The sequence below is a fragment of the Pleuronectes platessa genome, chromosome 16, assembly GCF_947347685.1.
Source record: "Pleuronectes platessa chromosome 16, fPlePla1.1, whole genome shotgun sequence".
NCBI classification, from domain to species: domain Eukaryota; kingdom Metazoa; phylum Chordata; class Actinopteri; order Pleuronectiformes; family Pleuronectidae; genus Pleuronectes; species Pleuronectes platessa.
Window position 1 is genome coordinate 13,571,741 of NC_070641.1, and position 24,760 is coordinate 13,596,500.

General features: G+C 40.9%; 2 protein-coding genes across 3 annotated transcripts in view; one reads left to right on the top strand and one right to left on the bottom strand.

The window, feature by feature from the left end:
* Window positions 1–331: 331 nt before the first annotated feature.
* Window positions 332–1,769, bottom strand: LOC128458065 (protein PET100 homolog, mitochondrial). The gene is made up of 4 exons (XM_053442686.1): window positions 1,634–1,769; window positions 1,378–1,464; window positions 1,239–1,271; window positions 332–669 (listed from the first exon to the last, which is right to left on the bottom strand). Exons 1-4 carry the CDS (start codon window positions 1,658–1,660, stop codon window positions 580–582), a joined length of 237 nt encoding a protein of 78 aa, XP_053298661.1. The 5' UTR covers window positions 1,661–1,769; the 3' UTR covers window positions 332–579.
* Window positions 1,770–3,205: 1,436 nt separating this feature from the next.
* The window catches only part of brd4 (bromodomain containing 4), a 27,786-nt gene continuing 6,231 nt past the window's right edge, over window positions 3,206–24,760 (top strand). The window contains exons 1-11 of one of the 2 annotated variants that reach the window (XM_053442688.1): window positions 3,206–3,330; window positions 20,102–20,489; window positions 21,124–21,261; window positions 21,354–21,489; window positions 21,569–21,900; window positions 22,170–22,229; window positions 22,386–22,769; window positions 22,871–22,999; window positions 23,602–23,832; window positions 23,925–24,166; window positions 24,546–24,760. The exon at window positions 24,546–24,760 is cut by the window's right edge and continues 117 nt beyond it. In XM_053442688.1, the coding sequence (XP_053298663.1) occupies window positions 20,244–20,489; window positions 21,124–21,261; window positions 21,354–21,489; window positions 21,569–21,900; window positions 22,170–22,229; window positions 22,386–22,769; window positions 22,871–22,999; window positions 23,602–23,832; window positions 23,925–24,166; window positions 24,546–24,760 (2,113 nt within the window). In that variant the 5' untranslated portion in view covers window positions 3,206–3,330; window positions 20,102–20,243. Of the gene's footprint in view, window positions 3,331–11,054; window positions 11,744–20,101; window positions 20,490–21,123; window positions 21,262–21,353; window positions 21,490–21,568; window positions 21,901–22,169; window positions 22,230–22,385; window positions 22,770–22,870; window positions 23,000–23,601; window positions 23,833–23,924; window positions 24,167–24,545 lie in introns of those variants that run through there. The other variant, XM_053442687.1, reaches the window with a different exon arrangement.

Here is a 24,760-nt window from a genome sequence, read left to right on the forward strand (position 1 = left end):
GATATACCTGTATATCGTTTTTTGTGAAGATCGGTCAATGTAAAACACGTTTCGGGGGGCACTGTTGAGCCATTTTGCCTCAGCCATTGAAAATTCCTCCAGAATACATACATGTTCACCACTTTCTATTTTTCTGCAAATTTTGGTAAGAATTTGAATATACTAAAGCCCTCAAAAAGCCAATTCATTTGCATGAATAATAAATCCTTACAATTTAAATAGGGCCTCATGGTGTGTCAGTGCCTGTCAGTGCTCGGCCCCTAAATACATTTTATAGGCACTGTACCTCACAAAAACAAATCATTGTAATTATATAAAATCCAACTAGGTATATAATTCAAATAATTATTTATTATATAACAAAATCAGCAGCTAAACACAAATAGTTCAGTCACTAGAGCATGAAATATTGGGCTTTATAGGTGTAATTACTCCCTGGAAATTATCCTGCAATCTTCTCGGACCTCCAATGATATGTGGTCTTACTCCAGTCCAATCAGTTTCTTTTGCTCCAAAAAACAGTCCCGAATAATCCTGCACGAGTGCTGAGAGCTCGTGTATTTCTTCAGCACATAATCCTCAGTTCTGAGATTCCTCAGAAATATGTTTATTGAGGTTCTTCTCCTTTCGAACACGCATTCGCTCTTTGAAGTCTTCCAACTCTTTCCTCTGAAAAACAAATATAGCACAATGATGATTACATTAATGCATCAGTAAATCCACTTTAAACAGACTCCAATGCAAACACCGAACGTAATGGATATTTGTGAAATCAAAGTAACATGGAGAGAGTCAAATTATTCTTAATACAACAATGGTATATGGTGTCAGGGATGAATCGTTAAAAATATACACTATTGTGTCTTTGACCCTAGGCTTGAAGCAGAGAAACACACGCACACAACAAAGGTAAAACCTCAAACTGTCATTCAAATAACAATCTAAATAACTAAAGAAAAAAAGAAAATTGAATATAGTAAAAATAACTACAAATACCATATTTGTATACAATTTTATACAATAAAATAAGAGTGCATTGACCTTTTTAATTTAAACCAACTAAAATAAAGTTTATTAAAGGGTATATGATCTGAAAAATTATTTAAACTTAATTTAAATGGATATACCTGACATGTAATATGGAAGTCAGACTAAAAAAAGGTAGTTCTTGGGTTTACTGTAACTTTAACAGGCTGTGTGGACTCAATAAATACATGATCTCTGTGTATTATACTTACATGCAGTGCCTCGTTAGGGGGGAAGAGCTCCCTCTGAAAACCACACAAGATAAAGACAAAGAGAAATCTGTTACTTCACGAACCAGGAGTGGTGACTGATGTGTGCAAGATGAGAAACTAACAAAACAGCATCACTGACCTTTCTCTTTACGACATATTCCTCAAAGTAGTCTGCTTGATTCGAGATCCAGAAAATGGTCACAGGAAAGGACAGATACAACATCATCTGTTCAAAACAAAAACAAGCAGTGAGCTACATTAGAGCACAATAACACCATGGCCACAGTTCGCCTCATTATTCTGACCAGCTGGATCAAAACACCGAAGCAAAGCTGATAAAAACAATCACGACATCAAAGCCCACAGACTTAGCTTTTACAATATTTGCTACTTACTCTGAATATCTCTATTTTAACGCCCATTGTCAGCACCAGCTTCAGACGCACAACGAGGAAGTGTTATCTAAACACCGACCATTGCCGAAGACCTTCACACACGCACACACTACTTCCGGGTTGCTAACCCCCGTCCAATCACTTGAGAGCCGCGACGCAAGCGCCAGAGCGGTCGAAAATAAATATTTGTAGCAGACGTAAAAAATGGTCAGACACGTGAGATTTTGTTCCTACGATGTTTACCTGTTAATAAACTGCAGTTTGGATATTTTACGATCTGAGGCTTACTTTTGGATCGAAGCTTGAGCAGATTGTCCACTAGAGGGGGCAGTCAACCACTGCTATAGATAAATACTATAGATGTCCTGTGAAGCAGGGTAGCAACAAATATATTTTTAATTAGGGCCAAAAATATATCAAGATAGAAATAATTCCTATCATTCGTTAGGGGTCATTATCACAGTAAAAAGACGGATTATTTTTCCTGAGTGGAGGTTGTGCTTTTATGGTCAGAGATTGACAAACACTTGATAAATAAACAAAACGTTTTGAAAAATCTGATCGATCATTTATTGATAGAAATATATCTATGTATATATTGGAAAATGGTTATATTGCAATTGATGAGTCATATTGTGATAACTATGGATATTGTTTTATTGTCCTGCCCTAATTGTTGGTTGTAATTGTAATTGATTGTAATACTAGAAGATCTGCGAGGAGATGGAGCGACTTCCAGGTGTCACCAAGAGACGGGACCTGAGCCACAGAACCTCCTCTCACCCATGAAAACCTGGAAAGAGGACAGACCACACAAACATACAAAACATTCACAAGTCTAGTAGACGGAAACAAGCACCGGAGGGAGTTACAGACACATCTGGAGGATGACGATCTAGATCCAAAACATCTGGACAGAGGCCCCCACTCAGCCAGGAGGGTGAGAGAGGTGACAGGTTGACTTATATTAAAGGACCCAGCTTTTCAGGACAAATTTGATCTAGGAATGGACACCGACAACATTTGGGACATATGACCTAGCTTTATTTCTTTGTTTCTGTCAGGATATATCAATAGTAAACTGATTTGACTACATTAGAAGTGAGGTTTGCTGTTTTTATTTTTTTGACATTACTCAACCCTGTTTAACATACACCTACTGAGTGTGTACTTTAGGGGGTTATGAAGTAGCCATAATATCTTCTGTACAGATATTATAAAAGTAAACTTACTTTATTAGCAATTGAAGATTAGTCAACAGGAGGAAGTATACAAATACAAAAGTAAATACCGTTTTGATGAAACCAAATAGCACATTTCCCAAAAATAAAGTAACGGCTTTAAGAATACAATCGATAACAAACCTGCAAAAGTCTTTGCAGGGCTTTTTGTTGCGAGAGAAGGTTAAAAACTGTCCCTGAAGCCGTTAGTGTTTACGTCTCTCTTACATTTACACATAGAGATTAGCGGGGTACTATTAGTTATGAAAGTAAACACGTGTGGGGGAAGCATGAAGCATAAATCCTTTACAGAGCGATTCCGATCCGCTCATTTCTCCCGAGCTGCCTCTGAAGCTGCAGTGACGCGCTCTGCACGTCCCCGACGAAAGACCTACGCGTGACGTCACCGACAACGAGAGGTGTTCAGGATCCTCGGAGAGAAAGATCCCGCGCGCCTTGGCAACCTGATAAACCCAGGTAAACGCCGTTGTTTCCAACATTATTGTGCCAGCCATGTTGTTGCCCCGAACCGAGCGAGTAGACGGCAAGAAACACGGTCGCAGTGGCGTAAAGGGCTCAGATAACACTGAGGTCCGGCGCCCACTGAGACCGCTCACTTGCACGGCGGCCTGTTCTGGCTAGCTAGCTTGCTAGCTAAAGCTAGTTGGCAGTTGTCTGTCCAAAGACACAATAACCGCACCTCCATTGTGTGTCTGTCTGACATCCCTCGTCTGTCTCACCCACCGCTATCCACAACTACGCTGGAAGTGGCCCCATAAATGCTGCTACGACCCCCGAGCTGGGCATCTAGTGCTAGTTTGCTCGTCGACTGTCTTGTGTTGTGGGAGACGGTGAAGCCGTCACGGCGATGATGGCGCACACTCAGACTGGGGCTATTATCTGAGAATGCAGCCAGTGGAGCAGATAACAAGGATATAAATCTAATGTCCATGTTGTAAAGCTCGCTTCCACTACCTCTGACACTAAAATACCCGTTTCTTTGTATGCGTTTGCTTCCCCTGTGTGCACTCCACGGACGTCCATTACGACACCCAGGCAATAATCTATGCCCTGTGGCCTAACGTCAGGATCTTGGCTCCTCGGCGATGGTCGCTCGCCAGCAGTCATTACTTTGCAGTTTATCGTTGTATTCACCACATCTGGTTGATGATCCCTGTGGCAGACAGATGTGCTTGGGTCGTGTGAGTGGGACTAACGTGGCTGGGTGTTACAGACACAAAGCAGTGGCATTCAGCCGACTGATGTGTTCAAACAGATTACTCATGCATAGGCCCGTTACTCAGCTCACAGTCCCTGCTGAGAACTTGCTGTCTTACATGTTTGGTGTATTTCATAATAGCGTTTGGCTCCGTCTATAACAGCTCGGAAGCCTCATGTGTAACAACATAGACCTTTAACCAAAGACAGTCTAGTAGGACTGCAGTCACATGCCTGTTTGAAAAGGCTTTATTAAAAGTACACAGAGACTGAAGCATTTTAAAGCTCCAGGTTTTACAGTAGCTTGATACCAATGCATTTTAATGTTATTACTTCAAATGAATGTTCCTAGTTAAACCTGAACTGTTCCCTAACTTCGTAGATTTGACATCTTCACAGCTGAACTACGACTGCATATCTCAAACAACAACATGTTCTGATTTTGTTTCTTCCAGTTGGAAACTTGAAAATGTGCATGTGAGCAACTTTATCTGCACATTTTCTGCGTTATCACACTCGCATTGTTGTGACTCTGAGGCGAGTACAAAATGTTCACGCAAGGCGAATAGCAACTTGTTAATCAAAACTATTTCAGTAGAGTAATCTATATGACAAAGTAGCCGTCTGGACGTCAGTGAGTAGTCAGCTGTTTGTTTGGCAGCCGGCTCTAATGGAAAGCTTTGGATGTGGATTTTGTCAGGCTCTGATTTTGGTCATTGTATTTTCCTGTGCTAAAAGAAATATTTTCTTCCCCCCGTTGCTTTTCTCTCTTATTTTTGAAATTCCCCTTTTGGGTTCTGTTCTCTCTGCTTTAGTTGCCATGGTAACATCATCCTTGGCCTAGTTGTGAATGACCTCTGAAAGAAAAGGAGTGTGGTCTTGTAACAAATGAGCGAGCCATCAAAATCTATTGCAGTGTGTATGGGTTTATATGCTTCATTTATCACTCGAATCACTGTCACGATGAGACTTGCTACAACCATCGCACTGCTACTACTGCGAAGACATTTGTGGTGCATGAAAATTCTGGTTTCTCTATATCCACATTAAAGCGCAGCATCATTGTCATACAGTGGCATATTGGGATGTTACATTGTTTATTATTTACAAGCAAGGCCTTTTTAGATAATATCTATATTGATATTTAAGTTGACATTTAATGTAATTAAAATCACCCAGTCAAATGTCAATCACTGGTTCCCACCCTCAATATTTTTTACCTGGAAATCGAAGTTACAAATGGTAGTAGATAACATACAAACTGTGCACACAGTCTTCATGACGCAATACACGCATGCTAGACCAAAGATAAAAGGAGAGTATAGACCAGTATGGGGACAGAGTGACCAGACAGAGACCAGAGAGTGATGAAGTTTTAAAACTTGAAGACAGGACTTGAGAGGACTGTCCAACAAATCGAATCAAAGGTAGACCTCCCCTAATTTCCTGCGCCATTTGTATCCTCAAAACCATTAATATTAAATATTATTTTTCTATAACATTAATTTATAAATATGATATAATGATGACATAAATCGTGATATGTTCAAACAGTCCAGTTGTACTAATAAGACACAACTCAGAAACCTGCTGCAAACACTTTCTCACACCATATTACAATGTTGTCATACATTGACAGTTGTATTCATGGTTGTTTATACACAAAGGAGTTGGTGTTGTTAACATTTTAAAAGCAATAGGCTTTCATTGGAAGGAGTAACCCAGTACAACATCTAATAAGCAAAAGCCATTTCGTCCCTGTCAATATTCACAATAGTTGTTGTTACCCTGTGCGTCTATGAATGAGCATTGAGTAGCTTTGAAAAAAACATATTACAGCTATACACCTAAACCTGCTTAGTCATGCAATTATCCAATCAGCTAATCATGTGGCGGCAGTGCAATCCTTGAAATCATGCAGTTACAGGTCTGGAGCTTCATTAACAACGGCCCGTAAAGTTTACAGAGAGCACCAGTCAATTGGCTGTGCAGGAGGGTGTCTCAGCACAGCTACTGGATGCTGTGGCTGTGGGAAGTAGCAGTGGGGCATTTCCAGCACTTGCAACTTGCATGCAATTAATGACAAGATGTACAGAAGGAGCCCACGCCTCTCAATCGACTTCAACAAGATGTCGCAACCAAATGGAATTTGGTATTTTATATGATGCAAAGCTTTGTTGAGCAGAAGAGGGCACTAGTTGCATATGCTTCTGATTATTACCCTATTGGAGGCTGTCAGTGATGGGCTGACTGGCGCAGTTTGAGATGAATTATTCTGTTGCTGCCATGCTAGATGCTTGATGCCTGATACAAAGACTGAAACTTGGAAGTGGGGAAAAAAAGATTGCTTGAAATCTTCTGCTTAAAGTAGGATGAAACGAGTGGCAGAGGATCCCCCAGGAGACCGAAACAGGATAGCGGCTGATCATGTGTGGCTCCATTTTGCGGAAGAACGCCATGTTTGAAGAGCACACCAAAACCAAATCTGCATCACAGTTATACCATAAGGCTTCAATCATACACGAATATAAGCTATTTTTTTAAATCGTCAACAACATTTAATAAGTCTTGAACTACTTCCAAAGGGATAGTGTGACTGTCTTAATTATTATTATGTCAACTGTTTTCATCTTTCGTAAAGAGACGATTGGGGCATAGCTTTTATTTTAGTCACATTTTTTATAATAAATGCAAAATTATTGTTAATTCATTGATGATTTATTGATTTGTAAAAACAACTTGTAGTTGTCTAAAAAGTTCAAAGTAACAATATTCAAGGAACTGCTAGTTCTGTATTTCTGTTATTTTGTAGTTAAACTCCCACCTACTTCATGCAACAATTTCCTAGAAACAGTTTGTCGGAATACTACAAATGCCACCAGGGTCATTTCCATGCACTCGCTTATGCAACACGCACATACCTGTAGTGTTGTCAGCAAACATTGATTGCTAGATGAAAAGAGACATTTCATATATTGTAAAAAAACAGAGATCGTCATTTAGTAAAACGATTAAAGACTAATGATTTACTGTCAATATTTGTAAAAGGATACAGTCGGTATAGTCGAATGTTTGTCTCTTTTGTGACAGGTAGTTTCACAAAAAGAATAACATGTTCATGCTAGGAGAGACTCTGTGTCATTCTTTTCAATCAATTAAAAAAGACGTGTGTGTATCTTGGTATCGGAAATGACAATTGGCCAAAATGAGTTTGAGAATATCTGCAAATTTCCTCCAAACCAGGATCGTGCAATCTTGTTAAGTACAGTACTGACCTTATAAGTTGGTGGACTCTAGAGAGACAATTTAGAAATGGATGGTAAAAATCACAGAAGCAGCAGAAACTTGGACTTTTAGTCTAGTATCGGTCAAGTCTTTCAGGTCAAAAACAAGTCTCAAGTTTAAGCTAATTCAAAAGAATAAATTATTCAGGCTTAAGAAGGCTCCCTCTAGATCAGGGTTGGAGAACCATAGTATCAAGTACCATTTGAATCTTTATAACATCCTTAATGGCCATACTAAAATACAAACACTGAACTCCCTACTGCGATGGCTGGAACAGCTTCTCTTCAGTGATCTGATCTCAGATGCTGGTGATGAATAATGCTAATATCAGCTGGTTTTTCAGGCTTCGGTCTTGAGTCTTTTCAAGAGTCGGTGTCAAGAAGAGCTGCCCTCGGTCCCAAAAAGATATTCAAACTTCAGTGTGTTTCTCCTCAGAATGTGAAAGTCTTCTGGATATACAGCTCACAAGGTTATAGAACTTGAGTAGAGGGAAGCTGGATTTAGTTTGGATGTCAGGCACATCAGCTGGTTCCCCTATAAACAGCAAAACTAGATATTTATGTCCTTTTTGTTTACTTTTTATGTACTGAAACCTCACGCACATTCAGCAGCATATTCACATGTCGTAGGAGGGTTCTCTTCTTGCAGGTTACACACTATGCACTATTTAAGTTTGTTTCCCTCCAGCAGCAACAAGGTAGTCCTTTACAAATTCTCCTCCTGAATGAGGTTTCAACTTCTCAGCTTTTAGTCAGCTCACCACAAAACTTGTCTGCAAGACATTGTCTCTGTCAGAATGCAGTCTAATAAAAGCTGCTTGTTGGGCACCTAAAGTCCTCCGAAGAGCATTTCCTTAATCCAGTGGCATTTTCCTTGCAGCTCATCCAGTTAAGCTGCATGTTTCCGATAGCAGTGATGCTTTAGTTTGGTCTTTTTCATCACTGAAAGTGTGTCCCTGCAACCTGACACACTGCATTTTTTAACAAAACATTTTTTTGTCCATTTCTCCATTTTTACATTGTTCATGGGTTTTTCTTGACAGTCACCATGATGCTTGTCAGTGGTGACCCTGCGTAAAAACAACAGACTTGCAGCAAGACAATCCACAACTATACATTATATTTTAGTAGTTAAGGCAAAGTGCTATACATGCTTGTTATGGTTTCCAGTAGGGATGAACCAGATACCGGTTTCCATGTATACTGTGGTCAAATTTCTGACGGTTATATGTACCGTAGAACCTTTTATAACCATGATGATTTGGTTGATACTCTCCAGCATCAACCAAAGTCAGCAAGTCTCCAAGATGCAGGCGCAGCAAGCACAGCATTTGTTTTGTGTTGTAAAAACACGGTGGAGGGAGCGGCAGGCAGGTGTGGGCTGTAACAGCCGGAGAACTGTTAGTAATATCTGGCCATTGCTAACGAATGCTAACATACACTGACGCTGATATTTTGTCCTGACTGCGACATTTGGAGTCCACATCTGCACTTAACGTTACAAGTTGTCACCCTTCGATAAATATATAGTCTATATATATATAGACAATGAAAATGCTATGATCATTTTTATTGTCTATATATATTATATGTCAATATAAAACTTGCTGAAACTACTATAGTTTATGTATCAGTAATTTAAAAGTACCACAATAATTCACTATAATCGTGATGTAATATTTTAACACCAGTTCTTTCTAGTTAAGAGGCAAGATTTTATAACTACATAATCATTCTTTGTTGAATCCAGGTAACACTAATAAATCAAAAGGGGCTTTGGTTGTTATTTCAATTAAGCAGCTCTTTCACCACCTTTTTTGTTGTCCAACCCCCCCCCCCACACACACACACTGAATATATAGAAGTGCATGCACAACCATGTCAAGTTGGCAAATTGCCTGTTCTCTATTTTCTCCTCTCCTGGGTCCCTGTAGATTCTGGCTGCTCCAGCGCTCTGATGATTAATGGAAGCGCCCTAAGATTTCCCCGCAGTCTCATCTCTGTGTGTACCAGTGTCTCTTCCTCTGACCCAACCCCCAGTCTAAATGCAGCAACTCTCTCCTTCGCTTTTCATCTTCTTCACCCTCTCCTCCCTACCTCCTTCCTTCTAAGTGTCTGAAATCTCCCCCCAACCTTCCAGGGACAGGGCCATCGTCTTGGCCGACTCTGAATTGCTGTGGGTCAGAGCTTTGTCAGTCTGGCAGCTGCTGTATTGTCTCAGGGAATAGTGCATATGGCACGTGGACAGGGAAGTGGGTCTGCGAGGACGCTGTCAGTGTCTGGCTTTCAGTGCAGAGTAACTGCAGCTCATTTCATTTGGGAATACAGACATTGTGCATCTTCTGTCACCAGTCAGCTGGCCAGGGAAGAACATTTTATGTGAAAAAGAGTTGTAAGTCATGAAATGTCATAAGGATCCACTCACTTGCCGCAGAGTTTGCACATAATCTCTCCAAATGAGTAGTGAACTGAAGGTTGTTATTCTTGTGTTACTTTAGCAGGGTTAAGATGCAGTGTTGTCGTCTAGTTTGGGTATCTGTTTTAGAGTAAAAGGGGTCTCTGTGTGTCCATCTGTGTCTCGAGACATGAGGCTGTAGCTTGAGTTGTGATTTCTGCCTGAGAGCAATGTTTCCCGATCGTGCCCTAACCATACAGAGAGATCCCTGTTTCTTTCAGCCTTCTCAAACATGCACAAGCACTGATGTATTTTTGTAATTATCCTGAAACATTTAACAAGGGTTTACCTGGCAAACTAAAAACCAGATTTTTAGTTTGTTGAAAAAACACTAAGTCAACTAAACGCATACGTCAAGAGTAATATGGAAAATTATATTTGTCTAGACAGCAGAGTATTACTGACGTAGGAAATAATCCAGTTTATTTGATCAAAAGAGTACTTTACGCTGTCAATGGCGCTGCGTTCAATGTACTACCATGAACATAATAACACGGGAATACTCTGCTACAGGAGGGAACAGTGGGTGGTCTCACTGTTATCAACTGCTTCTGTCACACTCTGATCACTTAGATCTTCGTTTGCGTCTTCAGCTGTTGACATTTAGACAGTCCTACTTTAATTCATGAGTTTACCTGACATTTCCCCTCTACTCACGGTGGGGCTCTCTATAAAAGTTTCAAAACTTTTAGAGATATTGTAAATATTAGAATTTGTTGAGCCGGACTGCAACAATCATTAGTCCTCAAACACATTTGATGCTGTGGTCACTTTGGAACCTCTAATCAAGTTCTCCTGATTGAATTAGATCTGATTTGGAGATGCTTGTTTGTGTATGAGACTGCAGAGTTTTTTTTAAAGATCTGACCCATCATCATGTTCGCTCTCCTCAATAGTTTGTAGAATAAATACCTCTTTTGTATTAGAGTAGCCCAGCCTCAATATGAAATGTGAGTTATGTATGAGGAGAGGTGCAGTGCAGATAAGGGAGTCCTTAAATCGGTGGGGTAAGGCATATACAAGATCACTCTTAAGAGAGGAGAGGGGTTGGGGGGATGGGCATGATGAAATGGTCGGAGGAAAAGACAAGAGGGGGTGGGGTGTTAAAGGTGTAACTGAGGGAGGGAGGGAGAGAGAGGAGAGAGCAAGGACCTCAAGCTATTGATGGGGAAAGAGGGGAGGGGTGGAATGAGCAAGCGCGTAGGAGAGAGAGAGAGAGAGAGAGGGAGGGAGGGGTGTGTGTGGGCTGAGGCTCCGCTGAATGAGGAAGCAGCAGAGCCATTTTTACTGTTGAGTAACTGCATGCTGGTGTGCTAGTGCTAGAGAGAGGGTGAGGGAGCGAGCAGGGGGAACAAAGTGCTCCTCCGGGATCTTATCGGAGCCTTCTCCCTTCTCTCGCCTTCCTCTCTCCTCCTTGTACACCGCCTGCTTGTGTCCATTTAAGTTGGGGAGGCCCTGGAGAGGATACACAATGGAGCGAAGAGTCTGTGGCAACTGGGCCGTTGTACTGCTGAGAGGGGGATGGGGTAGAGAGAGGACCGGTTCACACAGCTAACACAGCCTGCTGGCTGTAGGCTTCCTCAGCCTCTCCTCCCCTCCTGGACCAACTGTTTCCAGGCTGGGGCCTTTTTCCTGGAAACAGCCACCCCCAAACTCTGCTTGGACTACACTAAGGATTGCTCATCATGTTCTGTGGGATTTTAGTATACGAACTGGAGCCTGAAGAATAAATCTCTCCCGTGTTTTGGATTGAGAGAAAAGAAAGAACAAACTTCTGTGTAATTCTTTCGAGCCCTTGTTTTTTGGTTTCTGTTTCTGTTTAGTGGAGTTCATAAATGGATTACAAGATGCACGCCAAGTCAAACGATTTGCTGGATTTCCAGAAACTGGACGCCCTTCTGGAAAAAATTGCACATTCAGTCTCTGTAAAAAGGTAATGCTATCTGATCAGGTAGACTCTCTTACAAAGTTTTCAAATATTTAACACAGTCACTGCGGTCCTTACAATTATCTGTAGAAAAGCACATATACATACAAAACACAATCAATTGGAATACATGGTTACAAACATAAGGAGAAACCTGAATGAAAGACAGATTGGAGTTATGTTTCTCAAGATTATCATGTGGTTAGCAGTACTATCTCTGGTTTTATACAACCCCCGCTCATCAATTTTGTTTGGAAGTATGTCCTCTGTGTGGTCTGTAGAAACTAGAATCTTTAACTAGATTTCAGCCAGAAGCCACGAACCTACCTCCCGGTGAGAGAGGGGGGGGTGTGGGGGAAGGGGGAAAGGAAGAAGGGGGTTGTGTGTGTGTGGCAGTTGTGGAAATGTCTCCTGATTCCTGGTAGGCGCTGGCTTGCTTATCCCAAGCATCTAAAGTTTAACCTGAAAGAGCCTCTATGAATCTGGCCCCTTCCTGTTATAATGTCTCTGACTCATGGTTAGACCCCTTGAGTCACTTTGTGTGCTCATGCACTGACTCATATTGTAAGTGCTTGTTATCTGTGAGGGAAACTTCTTCAAGTTAGCAACCTTTCTATTAATTATTTCTGGTTTAAATACCCGTTACTCAGAAGTAAACAAAGACCCCAGCTGTTGTTCTCTTTCATTTATCTAGTGACACAAGGCAAGTAGTATAGGTCTTGCCTGGTAAGCATCCAAAAGTGGGATTTGTATCCATCAAGAAAAACATTGTGCCCTGGCCAAGAAGTGTTGGGAGGGTTACCATAGAAACCTTTGCAACATTTGTGTTTTCTCGAAGCCAAGTTTTATACGTAGTTAAATAAGCAACAGACTAATCATACATGATAGAATGTCGTTCTGAGATATGCGGAGTGTGTACGTCACCCAAGTGCGTACAATACATACTGTCACTGATATTATTGTTGATAATTATGATCATATAATTACTCACTGTTTAAGACTATGCTAATATTAGATTTGGACTCAGTAAACACATTGTTCAACTTTAACAGATCATCACAGTGATGAATAATAAACAATCAAAGCTCATAGTAAATACACAATTTATCTTCATTAACTCTTTAATGACACTAATGCTGATTTTATCAGCACATTGATTTGAACAGTAATCTAACTAACACTAGTATTTTGGTTACTAAATTTATCAAATGATATTATTTTAATTTGTTTTACTGTTCACAAAAGGATAGATATTATTCAGATGATGTGGTTTAATTTTAAGCAGCCTTAAAGCATTATTGAAGAGTATGTCACCCAAGACTTTGACACACTTGAGTCGATAGGTGGCTAGAGGCCTCAGATGCCACTGGGTCATATTTGAAGGTTAGTTCCTGATCATTGTCTGCAATTTTCCGTGAGGTGGGAACTCTAAGCATTAGTTGGTCCCTGTTAGGTACCGTGTAGACAATTAGCATGATGAATCAGCAGTGAAAGACGGCTCCCATCAAGTATTTGAATGGTTTAGTGCAGTTTCTTGTTATTTTGTCCCCTGTACCAATTCATTTCTTGTTCTACCTTGAAGGCCACAGGCTTCCAATGCAACGTCAAATCGCAACACCACTTCATAACTTGGTGTTCTAGTCACATGCAAAACACGTTATGCTGTGTCCTCATCATAGGTTCTGATCACAGTTGTTTATGGTATTGCTAGAGTAAATAGCGGCAGAGAACACTCTTTTAATTGTCCTCCTGTTTTGCACAATGTCATTGAAGGTTTCCTTGATCATTCAAGTTTTAAACTGTGATAAATCAATCATCTTTTAACCCTATCATAGAACTTCTTAATTTTTTGTATCCTTTTTGTATTATTACATATATATTGACATCTACATATTAAGTCAGTGGGAGAGAATAACTTTCATCTGTATACACCTCAATGGTGTACTTCAGGAAAAACAAAACAGAAATAGAACTACGTGTTAAAGGATACCAATGAATAACCATCAGTGTAATCAATACATGGTAGTATCGAGTGGAGCTACTCTCTGGAGTAGGGTTGAAGGTGGTATTATGAAGGAGAATAGGCAAGCTGTTGTGTTCTTGGGCTTGTCATTGTGGTCCAATTAATTATTTATGCCTTTGCTTTCAGGCAAAAACCGGCCATCATTTCACAAGTGGAATCTGTAGGCAAACACTTTTGCCTGAAATTGACCCCTTCCCTCCCTCATCACACATGAATGATTAATAGTTTACTTAAATGGGGGTGAAGATATCTTGCTATTATGTCTCCCCCTTCAATCAAGAATGTTCAATGGAAGGTTGCACACAGGACCACTTTTGTTTCTCAATTTACATACTTCCATACTCGCATTGGCTGTTTTGAGTGCATACATGTAAGCATTCACACCGACAATTATTGCAGAATGCAGCGTACTGGAAGTACAGATGTCGCACAAGAGAATTTCTATCGCTTGACACTTCTCAACCTTAATGCTCACTCTTTTGCTATGTAAAAATAGGGACCACCAGCATGTTTTTCAATTTAAAACTGGCAACCCATTGTCAGCGCTTATCCAGCCATTATTTCCATGTTGCATGTAGAAGGTTAAACTGTCATTGATGGAAACAGCCAACAGATATTTTTGCAGGTGGCAATCTTGGGCGATCAATCATTTCCACTGTGTTGCCTGCAGCGTTGTTTGATTTGGGAAAACCCTGCCCTGTCCGAAATTACTCACTATGCCAGTAAGTATACTGTATACACAGGGTGCTACGTGCTGTTGAACAAACTGAAGTATCAGGCTGGAGACACAGCATAGATTTCCTGGTGTGAGATATGCATCCCCCCAGCCCGGTAACCAGAGCCACTTCCTCCTGAAAAAACATTCCACACCAGTCTGCTGTGATGTATGTCCAGGTTAAAGGTCAACTGTTATTCCAGATCTGAGAGCCATGTAGGACATGCAGCAGCAGGAGGTGGACCTCTTGATTGACCTCTGTTGAGGGCGTCTAGTGACTTGATTAGTCTCACATGCCAACATTGTTCCTGCACCAGGAAAGCAGCTCATTGAGACTGAGTTCTACTAATTAATCATGTGGACTGGTTGAATGTGACATCACTATTGCAACAACATAAAGTATTACTCAAGCTTTGAATGAAAGCAAAAAACATCATATAAACCTGCAATTCTATTTTTTATTGTAGTGCAATGTAGGGTTCTTCATTTGTGATTATTTAGATTGAAGTTAACAAATAGTGAAATGTTGACTTTTATGTGGATTCTTAACTTGACTGCAACTGTGCCTGCACCCGTAAGTGCCTGCTCTTGAGGTCAGACTTGCGTGAAGGGTGTCCTGGTATCTGTCTGGAATTTACTGAGAAGTCAGTGTCGTTGACATTTTATTGATCAGCTGGAAACTAACAATATAAAATCCAAATTGGTAGGTTGAATAACAATTTGAAGTTCAACTATAAATTGAAACTGAAACATCACTTTACTTGATGCCATGGAAATACGAAGAGAGAGAATGGATGGCAATTTTCTGAGGAGTGTCTCAAAAACCAGGCCCAGGTTAAACAAGTGCCATCATTAAGAATTCCTCCCCGTAGTAACACGTGCCCTTGAAGTTAATATTTTTGCAAGCTGATTGAAGTGTGTAATCGAATAGCTGGAACGTGTCTTCTGTTTCGTGGCTTGCCTTGCACTTTATTCTCAAATGGCTTTCCTGTGCAATCAAGACAGATGCAGACAAGTATGAGATTCATAGGAATGTATAACAAATGCAACACGAACACACGCACAACAAACTAGTAGTGGGAATAGAGCTTTCCTGCGTTAGTGTGTGTGTGTGTGAGAAAGACGAGGAACACAAGGCCAAATTACTATCAGCAGCACCACAAGATAGACTGCAGGGACGTCTGACAACATGTTTGATGTATGCCTACACTACAGTTGTTTGAATCCTTATGCATTGCACCTGTGTCCCCATGTTCTTAGAAGTTTGTTTACACTTGTCGTTGCTGCATAGCTGTAGTGTCCCTAACTGTCGCTGTGGTTGTGCTTGACGCTGATGTTAATGAGCTGCTGAAGACCATCTGGCAGTGTTTGTGTTTGTGTGTGTTTGTGTTTGTGTTTGTGTGTGTGTGTGTGTGTGTGTGTGTGTGTGTGTGTGTGTGTGTGTGTGTGTGTGTGTGTGTGTGTGTGTGTGTGTGTGTGTGTGTGTGTGTGTGTGTGTGTGTGTGTGTGTGTGTGTGTGTGTGTGTGTGTGTGTGTGTGTGTGTGTGTGTGTGTGTGTGTGTGTGTGTGTGTATGTATATGACGAGACTTTGCTCCATGCAGCCCTGAAGGCCAGCTGGAAAGGCCTCATGTTGTGGCTACCTTATTTGACTTTGCCCTTGTTGAAGACTTACCACTCGTGCTGGCTCCAGCCCTGGTAATGGGTCTGCCTCGTGCCCTTAGAAGCCTGCATAGTACCTGCGATCATGGTAAAGGCTGTCTCACCTCAGACTGGCTGCTTTCTATGTGTTCCCTCTAGGCTCATCATCTTTCCTACAGCTTGTGCCATTACGACAGCATATTTTTAAGCTTTTGTACACAATTATAGCAATGATAAGTCATTGAAAGATTGCACCTGCCCATTGGAGACAGATAATACTTTAATGTACATGTTCCAATGTCTATGCAGAACAAATGATTTGTTAATAATTATAATCTCGACGCCTGCAGTATCCTAAAAGGCATTATATGTAGTGTCTAAATTCAGTAATCACTTGTAACAGATTTTATGCAAAATCTGTAGGCAAGGGACAAGATTTTGAGGCGGGAAGCCATCTGGTTTCTGTTTCTAGTTTGACTGATTTTGTTTGAGCAGGGTTTGGTTGCCACTCAGGTAAACAGCCCGTGAAGAGATGAAATACATTGACTGAAATGTATCTGTCTTCACAAGCAGATAGCTGTTGATAGAAATGAGCCAAAATATCCTCTGGACCATAAACGCCTACTAAAAGGATTTATGTTGAAAAACTTGTGTGTTAAAATAAACTGGTCAGACTGTCTTGACCCGGATATCTGCTGTCGTCCCACTGTCGACTGAATAATGCAGAGGATTTCTTGCTGGTGTAAATGCGCCTCCTCAGAGTGAAAAGAAAACTGCGGGTCAAGTCCCAATTATCCGGACTTCGCTGATATGGTCCAAGATTGATATCGAGTACACTGGGAAACTCAAAAACCCGTGAATTTAGTGTAGTACTGCAGTACGCTACCACATATAATGTTTGTTGAGACACGTTTGTTATTTTTGAGGCTGTTCTTTGTACTGATGTGGATTTTTGGAATATCTTGTTACCTTTTACAGATGTTGAGTATAAAAAAACTGGGCCCAATACGGAGAAAGGTGTGATCCAATGTGTCTTGTGATGCATTCCTCTGATAACAGTCATTAAAATGTTCTGCGGCTTGTCCCACAGTAGGTCTGTGGGTTTGAACCTGACGCACTTAGTTGCCCTCTTCCAGTTCTATTGTTACGAGATAATCGTCATTCATTTCATCTGTGAGGGATCATATCTTTGACTCATGTTTATATTTAGAGACATAAACATTAAGAAATGTGGATTTCCATTGTTTTCATCGTCATTAAATTATTCAACACCATCCTTATTCTCCGGTTTTTCCATAAAGAACCTCCTCATATCAGGCTGTTTGTGTGTAGCTATTTATGATTGTAAGTATGACGTGTTTGCATTGGGGAAGGTTATTTTAGTTCAGCTGGTGTTAGACTTCCTCATAACTCTCTCAAAAGTTGTTATTCTAGTTGGACTTGGTTAATTATTTTTCTGTTGCCCTACGTCAAACAAAAATTCTCTGTTGTCTCCTTTTTGTTTACCGAGGACAGTTTTTTGAAGTACGTGTCTCTGTATAAAATTCATAAAAAAAGATGAAACGACTGCCAGATTAAAAAATAATAATAAACCTCTCTCATGAACAATATTATACAGTTTAGAAGTTCATTTGATTTCCACTTTCATTGTTCATTGACAGTTGTTTTGATGAGACAAATGTTCCTGCAAATGACACGTTGGAAAGAGCTTTTGGATTACCTTCTAACTGTTTTCATTAGTTTTACAAGCAGTGATAAGTTGTGATAGCTCTGTCAGTGTTGGGCTGGTAGAAACACCATCAGTTGAAGCAGTCTAATGCCGTCTCTAAGGGCGCTTTCACAGTCACCTTGTTTGGTCTGGACCATCAGACTTTTAAGTTTAGTCTGAACCAAAATGGATGTGAAAGGTACCTCGGCACTGCTCCGGGCCAAAATCTAGTCCAGCCAAGGAGGTGGTCTTGTTCTGAATCAAATTGACCCACAGTTTGGTTCGTTTGCAGTGTAAAAATAGTTATAGTGGATGGTTTGGACTATCAAACCCATTTCAGGAAGCTGAGACAATATTAAATTAATATTAAATTACAGAAGAACAAAAATAAGCAGATTGCAGGATTGCCTGCTGTCATTACTTCTAATGATATGTTTGAACAAAGAGGATGTTCATTTTACTGATATTACAGGTATGTAATGAACAGGTGAATAAATTTTCTCCATTAAAATAGGAAAATGTTTAGTCTATGCACTTTATTCATAAATGTTAGCAAATACATCAGCCGACAACAGACGCGCCCCCATACCAATCAATATCAAGCATAGGTAGAAGTTGACCATGTATATGATGATACTAAGATGTATATATGTCATACAAACATCTTTAGTTGCTCCTAAATTGCAATGTGAAACCAAATATTCACAATGTAACAAAGACATGAACAGCACTTGTTGAAACTGTGTCAGAGTTGTAGTGATTGATTCTGCTCTGGTAACTTTTTCCCCAAACATCTTGTGTTGCCGCATTTCTTATCCTTATCTGGCTGGTGGGAAAATGGGGAACCAGCAACATTCCAGTATATTTAACATCTACTCGCCATGATGTTTATTATAAAAACAACTTAATTAGTTCTTAACTGAGTCAACATGCTGTTTTTATACACAGCACCTTTGAATCAACTGCAGTGGCACACTTAATGTGGCTCGAGCAAACCACAGTTAAGCAGATATTGATAAAACCATGTTTGCACTGATGTTATACCAGTCACATCGAAAATAGCTTTCATCCTTTGTCTAAAGATATGTAAGCTCAGTGACCGAGTCAGAATTTTTTTATTTTCTAGCATTTGAAAAATATTTTTCTTACACTTCACCTCATGTCAAGTGTTGACATACCCGGCTTTTAGCAGACTGAGCTGTGATGGCGTTAGTGAGTGGGTTTCCATACGTGTGGTTCCAGCGCCTAGAATATGACTATTTGCTATTTTTCTTCATCGTATATGACAGTAAATTACAGGTTTTCGAGTGCGGCCTTACAAATTATTGTGATCTTATTTGAGAAGTTATTTTAGTTCAAAAAGCACTTGAACATATTGGTCAGTTAGTCAGATTCTCCGCTGTGTGCCTTGGGGAGGCTAAGGCAGCGATCATGTGGTGTGCAAACTGCTTCTCTCTTCTCAGAAAGTGACCCAACAGGAATGTGATTAATCACAGATCTATATAGTGGAGTGTGTTTATCTTCATGGGCCTTTTGTGGTGGTTGGCTTCAAGGGTGTGAGACTGGAAGGCTAATGTGTTTCTAATTGAGACTTAAATCTCCAACCTCATAATCAACAGTAGTTCCGAAGCCTTCAATTATTTCTTGATTATTATTATTATTATTATTATTATTGGGCCTTTTTGTTTTAACAGCCTTTGTGTGTATCTTGAACGGGATGTCCCTCACTGCCTCGGAGAGACATTATCTCGACTCGGACTGAGCGCTGCGTAGTGGAACACAGTCCCTCCGCTGCCAGATGACTCTAACCACCCACCCTCACACCCTCCCCCTGCCACTCTCCACCCTTGTCCGCCCACATCCCTAAACACTCCCACGTCCCCAGACAGAAAGGGAAGACAAAGATCCTGGAAGAGCATACAAATGCGAGACCGAAACCTTGACCCCTTGACTCTTCAGAATAGAGAGCAGATTTTGTTTCAGTTGTCAATATCAGTAGAAAGATAACAACCTTGCTATTTATGTTGTAATTAATGATTGTGAGCTTTTAGTGAACCTTATACACCAAACAGCTAAATTAATAATGGAAGTAATCCTCTGCTTGATATTTGTAGTTTACAGGTATTATTATATTTAAAATTACAATAAACCAAGGTATCAGAGGTCTACTTAATTATGCTAAATGATTCCTATAGATTTTCTGACTTTCTGACAAATAAAGTGATATCTTTTTTAGGGCTGTTTACACACATGCCAACACTGTTCTTTTTTCTCTTCAGAGAGTCCAGCGAGGAGTGCAATGGGATCAGCAGTGCTCTGTCAGTGGAGTCTGTGCCGGGGCCAAGACTGAACTGGTGTCCTGCCAACACCTCTACCCCTGCCCCTGCTCCAGCTCCAGCTCCCCCTCCGGGGCACAGGCCCATGCTCAACCCACACAGAATGGGGGACGGCCTGGACGCAGCGCAAATGTCGGGCAGCAGCAGCAGCCAGGGGCAGGCCCAGTCCTCGGGTAACCTCTCAGCCCCTGAGTACGTCACTCCTGACAGGCCAAAACGCCAGACCAATCAGCTGCAGTTTCTGCTCAAGGTGGTGGTGAAGACCATGTGGAAGCACCAGTTTGCCTGGCCCTTTCATGCACCAGTTGATGCAGTCAAACTCAATCTGCCTGTGAGTATTCATCACCCTATGTGCTTCATGCCTCAAAACATATTAGGCGTCACATACAAATTGTCAGCAGCTTCACTTCATCTACACATTCCAGCCGAACATTTACTGTATGTGTTTCATATAGTTTGATTTATATTTATTGCAGGCTGCAGAACAACTCTCTCCTGTATGTGTTTTTATAGTTTTGCTTGAGATATCAGGGCTCATTTCTTCCACGATAAGCAAAAAAGTAGCTTTGTAATTGTTGATTTGTTTTCTGCTTAGTTTTCTGCTTCTGCTCAGGTCGGTTTTATTTACATAGCCCAATAAGACATATCACACAACATTCTGTACATGTTTACATACCACACTCTCTACCCCTAGAAAAAAACTCATCCAGAAACAATGTAACCAAAGAAAAACTTTAACATTATCCCTCCAAATAACTTCTTCATCCTGACACACATTGTCATGTTTGCAATATGTTTGTCGGCAAGAAGAGCATTTGATTTCATTATTAAGTTAAATCTAAAATGGATAATATAAATCTTATTTTGTAATTGCTTAAGAAGTTATAATAAGAGATTATTATTTATTTATTTTTGATTGAAAAAGCAATCAACTTTCTTGAAATACTTGTATGCAACCTTTCCAGGACTACTACAATATAATCAAAATTCCTATGGACATGGGAACAATCAAGAGAAGGCTTGAGAGCAGTTACTACTTGAATGCCCAAGAATGTATCCAAGACTTCAACACAATGTTTACCAACTGCTACATATACAACAAGGTAAGTTGAACCCTGGAACCTGTATTATCACCAAGTGCTCAACATCCTGATATGCCTCTACTTTTGCTAAGAGTGTTTGTCTCCCCCTGCAGCCTGGAGATGACATAGTCCTGATGGCTGAGTCTCTAGAGAAATTTTTCCTCGGGAAGATCACAGAAATGCCTCAGGAAGAAACTGAGATCGTTGTCATGACAGGGAAAGGACGCGGGCGGGGCAGGAGAGAGGGAGGTAGGTGTCTTAACTATTAGCATTTTTGGGGTCTTGGAGTTCGCCTCTACGAGCTATTAATTTTTGTTCTCTCATCAAGGCCTGAGCTTGAAACCAGGGGCCATCATTGATCCTTCGTCCACGACTCCTCACACCCGTGGTCTGTCAAACCTCTCAGCGTCACCGCTGACCAGAGGACCTGTGCAGGGGCCACCTTCACTACCTCCCCAGCCTTTGATGCAGGCCCACGTGCCCCCGACGTTACCTAGCCACGCGCCTCAGCTCGGAGGTCCCTACTCCCTGGGTCAATCTGACTGTGCTCCTCAAGTTCCCATCATGACTTCTGTGCCTCCCCCTGCTCAGACTTCCCTGCCTCCAGCATCCATCCAGAACACTGCCCCCATGCTGCAGAACTCTGTTACCATGACCAAAGTGAGTGTGACACAGGAAAATATGCTTGGGCAGGGGGTCTAGTTTTTGACTAGTTTAGATTTTTGTAAGATAGTTTTAGACAGTCTTCATCTCAGTCTTGAGATAAAAAGTCCATGTAGCTTTTAGTCATGTTTAATCAACCTCAGCCTTATGTATTTTTGGCCTTAAGTCGACTTGAACTGGATATTTTACTCTAGACCTTTTATGATGTAATCTTATACCTCAACATAGAAAAAACTGTCACAATAACAATAAACTTTGTACCACAGCCCTGCAGTCAGTCGAACCCGCACATGATCCGATTTCTCAACAAGTCTTTGGAAATAAAGGTTGGCAAACATGTTAATCATAGTATTAATGAACGAAATAAAACAAAAAATGCAATATATTTGAGACGTGGTTTTCAGGTTGGCATCACCATTCATTTTTGTCCTTGTCGTCTTTTTCCCCATTTCTGTGCTTTCTTGTTATCCACTGCTATCCAGCAAAGAAAGAGCCAGAAAAGGAAAGCAGACACTACAACGCCCACAGCAAATGACCAACTCAGTGAATCTTCGCCAGCAGAGTCCAAATCTGGGAAGACGTTACCCAGGCGAGAGAGTAGCAGACCTACAAAACTGATTAAGAAGGAGGCTCCAGACTCTCAGCATCACATAGGCATTGGTATCGGACTGAGCGGACCAAGCGGAGGTCATAGCCCCAAACCACAAGATCAACTGGGATATTGTGCTAGTTTGGTTAGGGATATGCTGTCAAAGAAACATGCTGCCTACGCCTGGCCTTTCTACAAACCGGTTGACGTGGCTGCACTTGGACTACATGATTATCACGATATCATCAAACATCCCATGGACCTAAACACCATCAAGGTGTGGTGAAGACGGGACAGTCGGTCAAGTGTTCCATAAGTTATTAAAGAGAGTGGACTTGTGGCATGGCAAGTAATTCATATCCTTGATGTGTCTAATAGGCAAAGCTGGAGAACAGGCAATACCGGGAACCCCAGGAGTTTGCTGCTGATGTACGAATAATGTTTTCCAACTGCTACAAATATAACCCACCAGACCACGAGGTGGTGGCTATGGCACGCAAACTACAGGTAAATACAGCCTTACGTGCAAACAGTGTTACTTTATTAAAATACAAAAAAGATCAGGAAGTTCATCTCTGTAGAGTTTTATTCATCTAAAAAAAATCCACGTGAAGAGAAGCTTGGCCAAACTCCAGCGCGGTTTTAGTTAGAAAACTCCAATAAAATATATTGTCATTGAGAGTCTTATGTATTATCCACTGATTATTCTTTATACAATACAAATTCAACATGTATTTATTTACACTATTTATTACAGTTTGTCTAGTTTTCTGTCAAAAAATAAATCAACTCAACCACAGGTTTGCACAGCCGTAGTCTTATCGTATCCTTCTCATTTCCATCTTAGTTATTGAAATTTGCCACATATAGTATATTCTCTGATATTCTATTTCTCAATGGGTAATTAGAGGCAGCATATTCACAATCAAGGAAAAACTAGAAATATAGATATTAGAGTTACAATACACAATGATCTATACTAGTCAATAGTGCAGAGCTGGCCAACAAAGTCCAATACACAAAGGCACACATTCCGTCAAAAAAAGTTGTGTCTTTACTGACAAACATTCACCTGCATCTTACTTAATTTGTTTATTTTCATTTTCCAGGATGTGTTTGAGATGCGTTTTGCCAAGATGCCGGATGAACCCGAGAGCAAACCTCTGGTTTCTGCCCCAACTCCTACACTTCACCATCCGGCCCCTGTTAAGCCTCCACCTCCTTTGGCCCACATCGCCTCGTCTTCAGACAGTTCCAGTGACTCATCTTCTGAGTCTGAGTCTTCCACGGATGACTCTGAAGAGGAACGAGCCCAGAGGTTGGCTGAGCTCCAGGAACAGGTCAGTAATCACAGAAGGTTCGGAGTGGCGGCATATTTCTGGTCCAGCCCTTGTTGCCATTTGTTGAGATCTGGTCTCTTCCCTTGATACAGTTGAAGGCTGTCCATGAGCAGCTGGCAGCCCTGTCTCAACCACAAGTCAGCAAACCAAAGAGAAAAGAGAAAGAGAAGGAGAAGGAGAAGAAAGAGAAGAAAAAAGAGAAGCATAAGAAGAAGGGAAGCATGCCTAGCCTTGTGGATGAAATGCAAGACACTATACCTGTTTCGCAGATCTCTAAGAAGAACAAGTCGAGTAACAGTAACAACAAAGAGGTTGTTTCCAAGAAGAAACACAGGTTGGTTTTATACATTCTCCATGTTAAGCTGTCAGTTCAGCAGCTGTTATCCATTTGTTTTACGATCAGCTTGTTATTGCCCAATACAGTATTACCTTTACATTCTTTTTTCGCATGCTTTTATGCTCTTATTGTGTAATTGTGGCTACAGTTGAAATTTACTGGAGGCTCAGTAATCTGAGTTATCATATTTCAAAATCTGACGGGTATCTTTTATGAGGTGACATTGAGCAAGCACAATGATAATAGGTGATCTTTATCATTTCTTCTTCATATTTGAGTTATTGATTTTTGTTGTTTGAGTTGTTTTTCCAGAATGTATAGATACACCTGCCATTGTTTCATATTGGTCAACTTCACATTTATTTTGCCTCTGTAGTAAAAAGGAAGGGATGAAAAGCCACCATCCACCCAATCTGCAGCCTGTTCCCAGCCTGGAAGATGACCTTGGGGCTGCTGGGTCATCAGCGTCAGGGGAAAAGGGCAAGCCCATGACATATGAGGAGAAAAGGCAATTAAGCTTGGACATCAACAAGCTTCCAGGTGACAAGCTTGGCCGCGTAGTACATATTATCCAGTCCAGAGAGCCCTCAC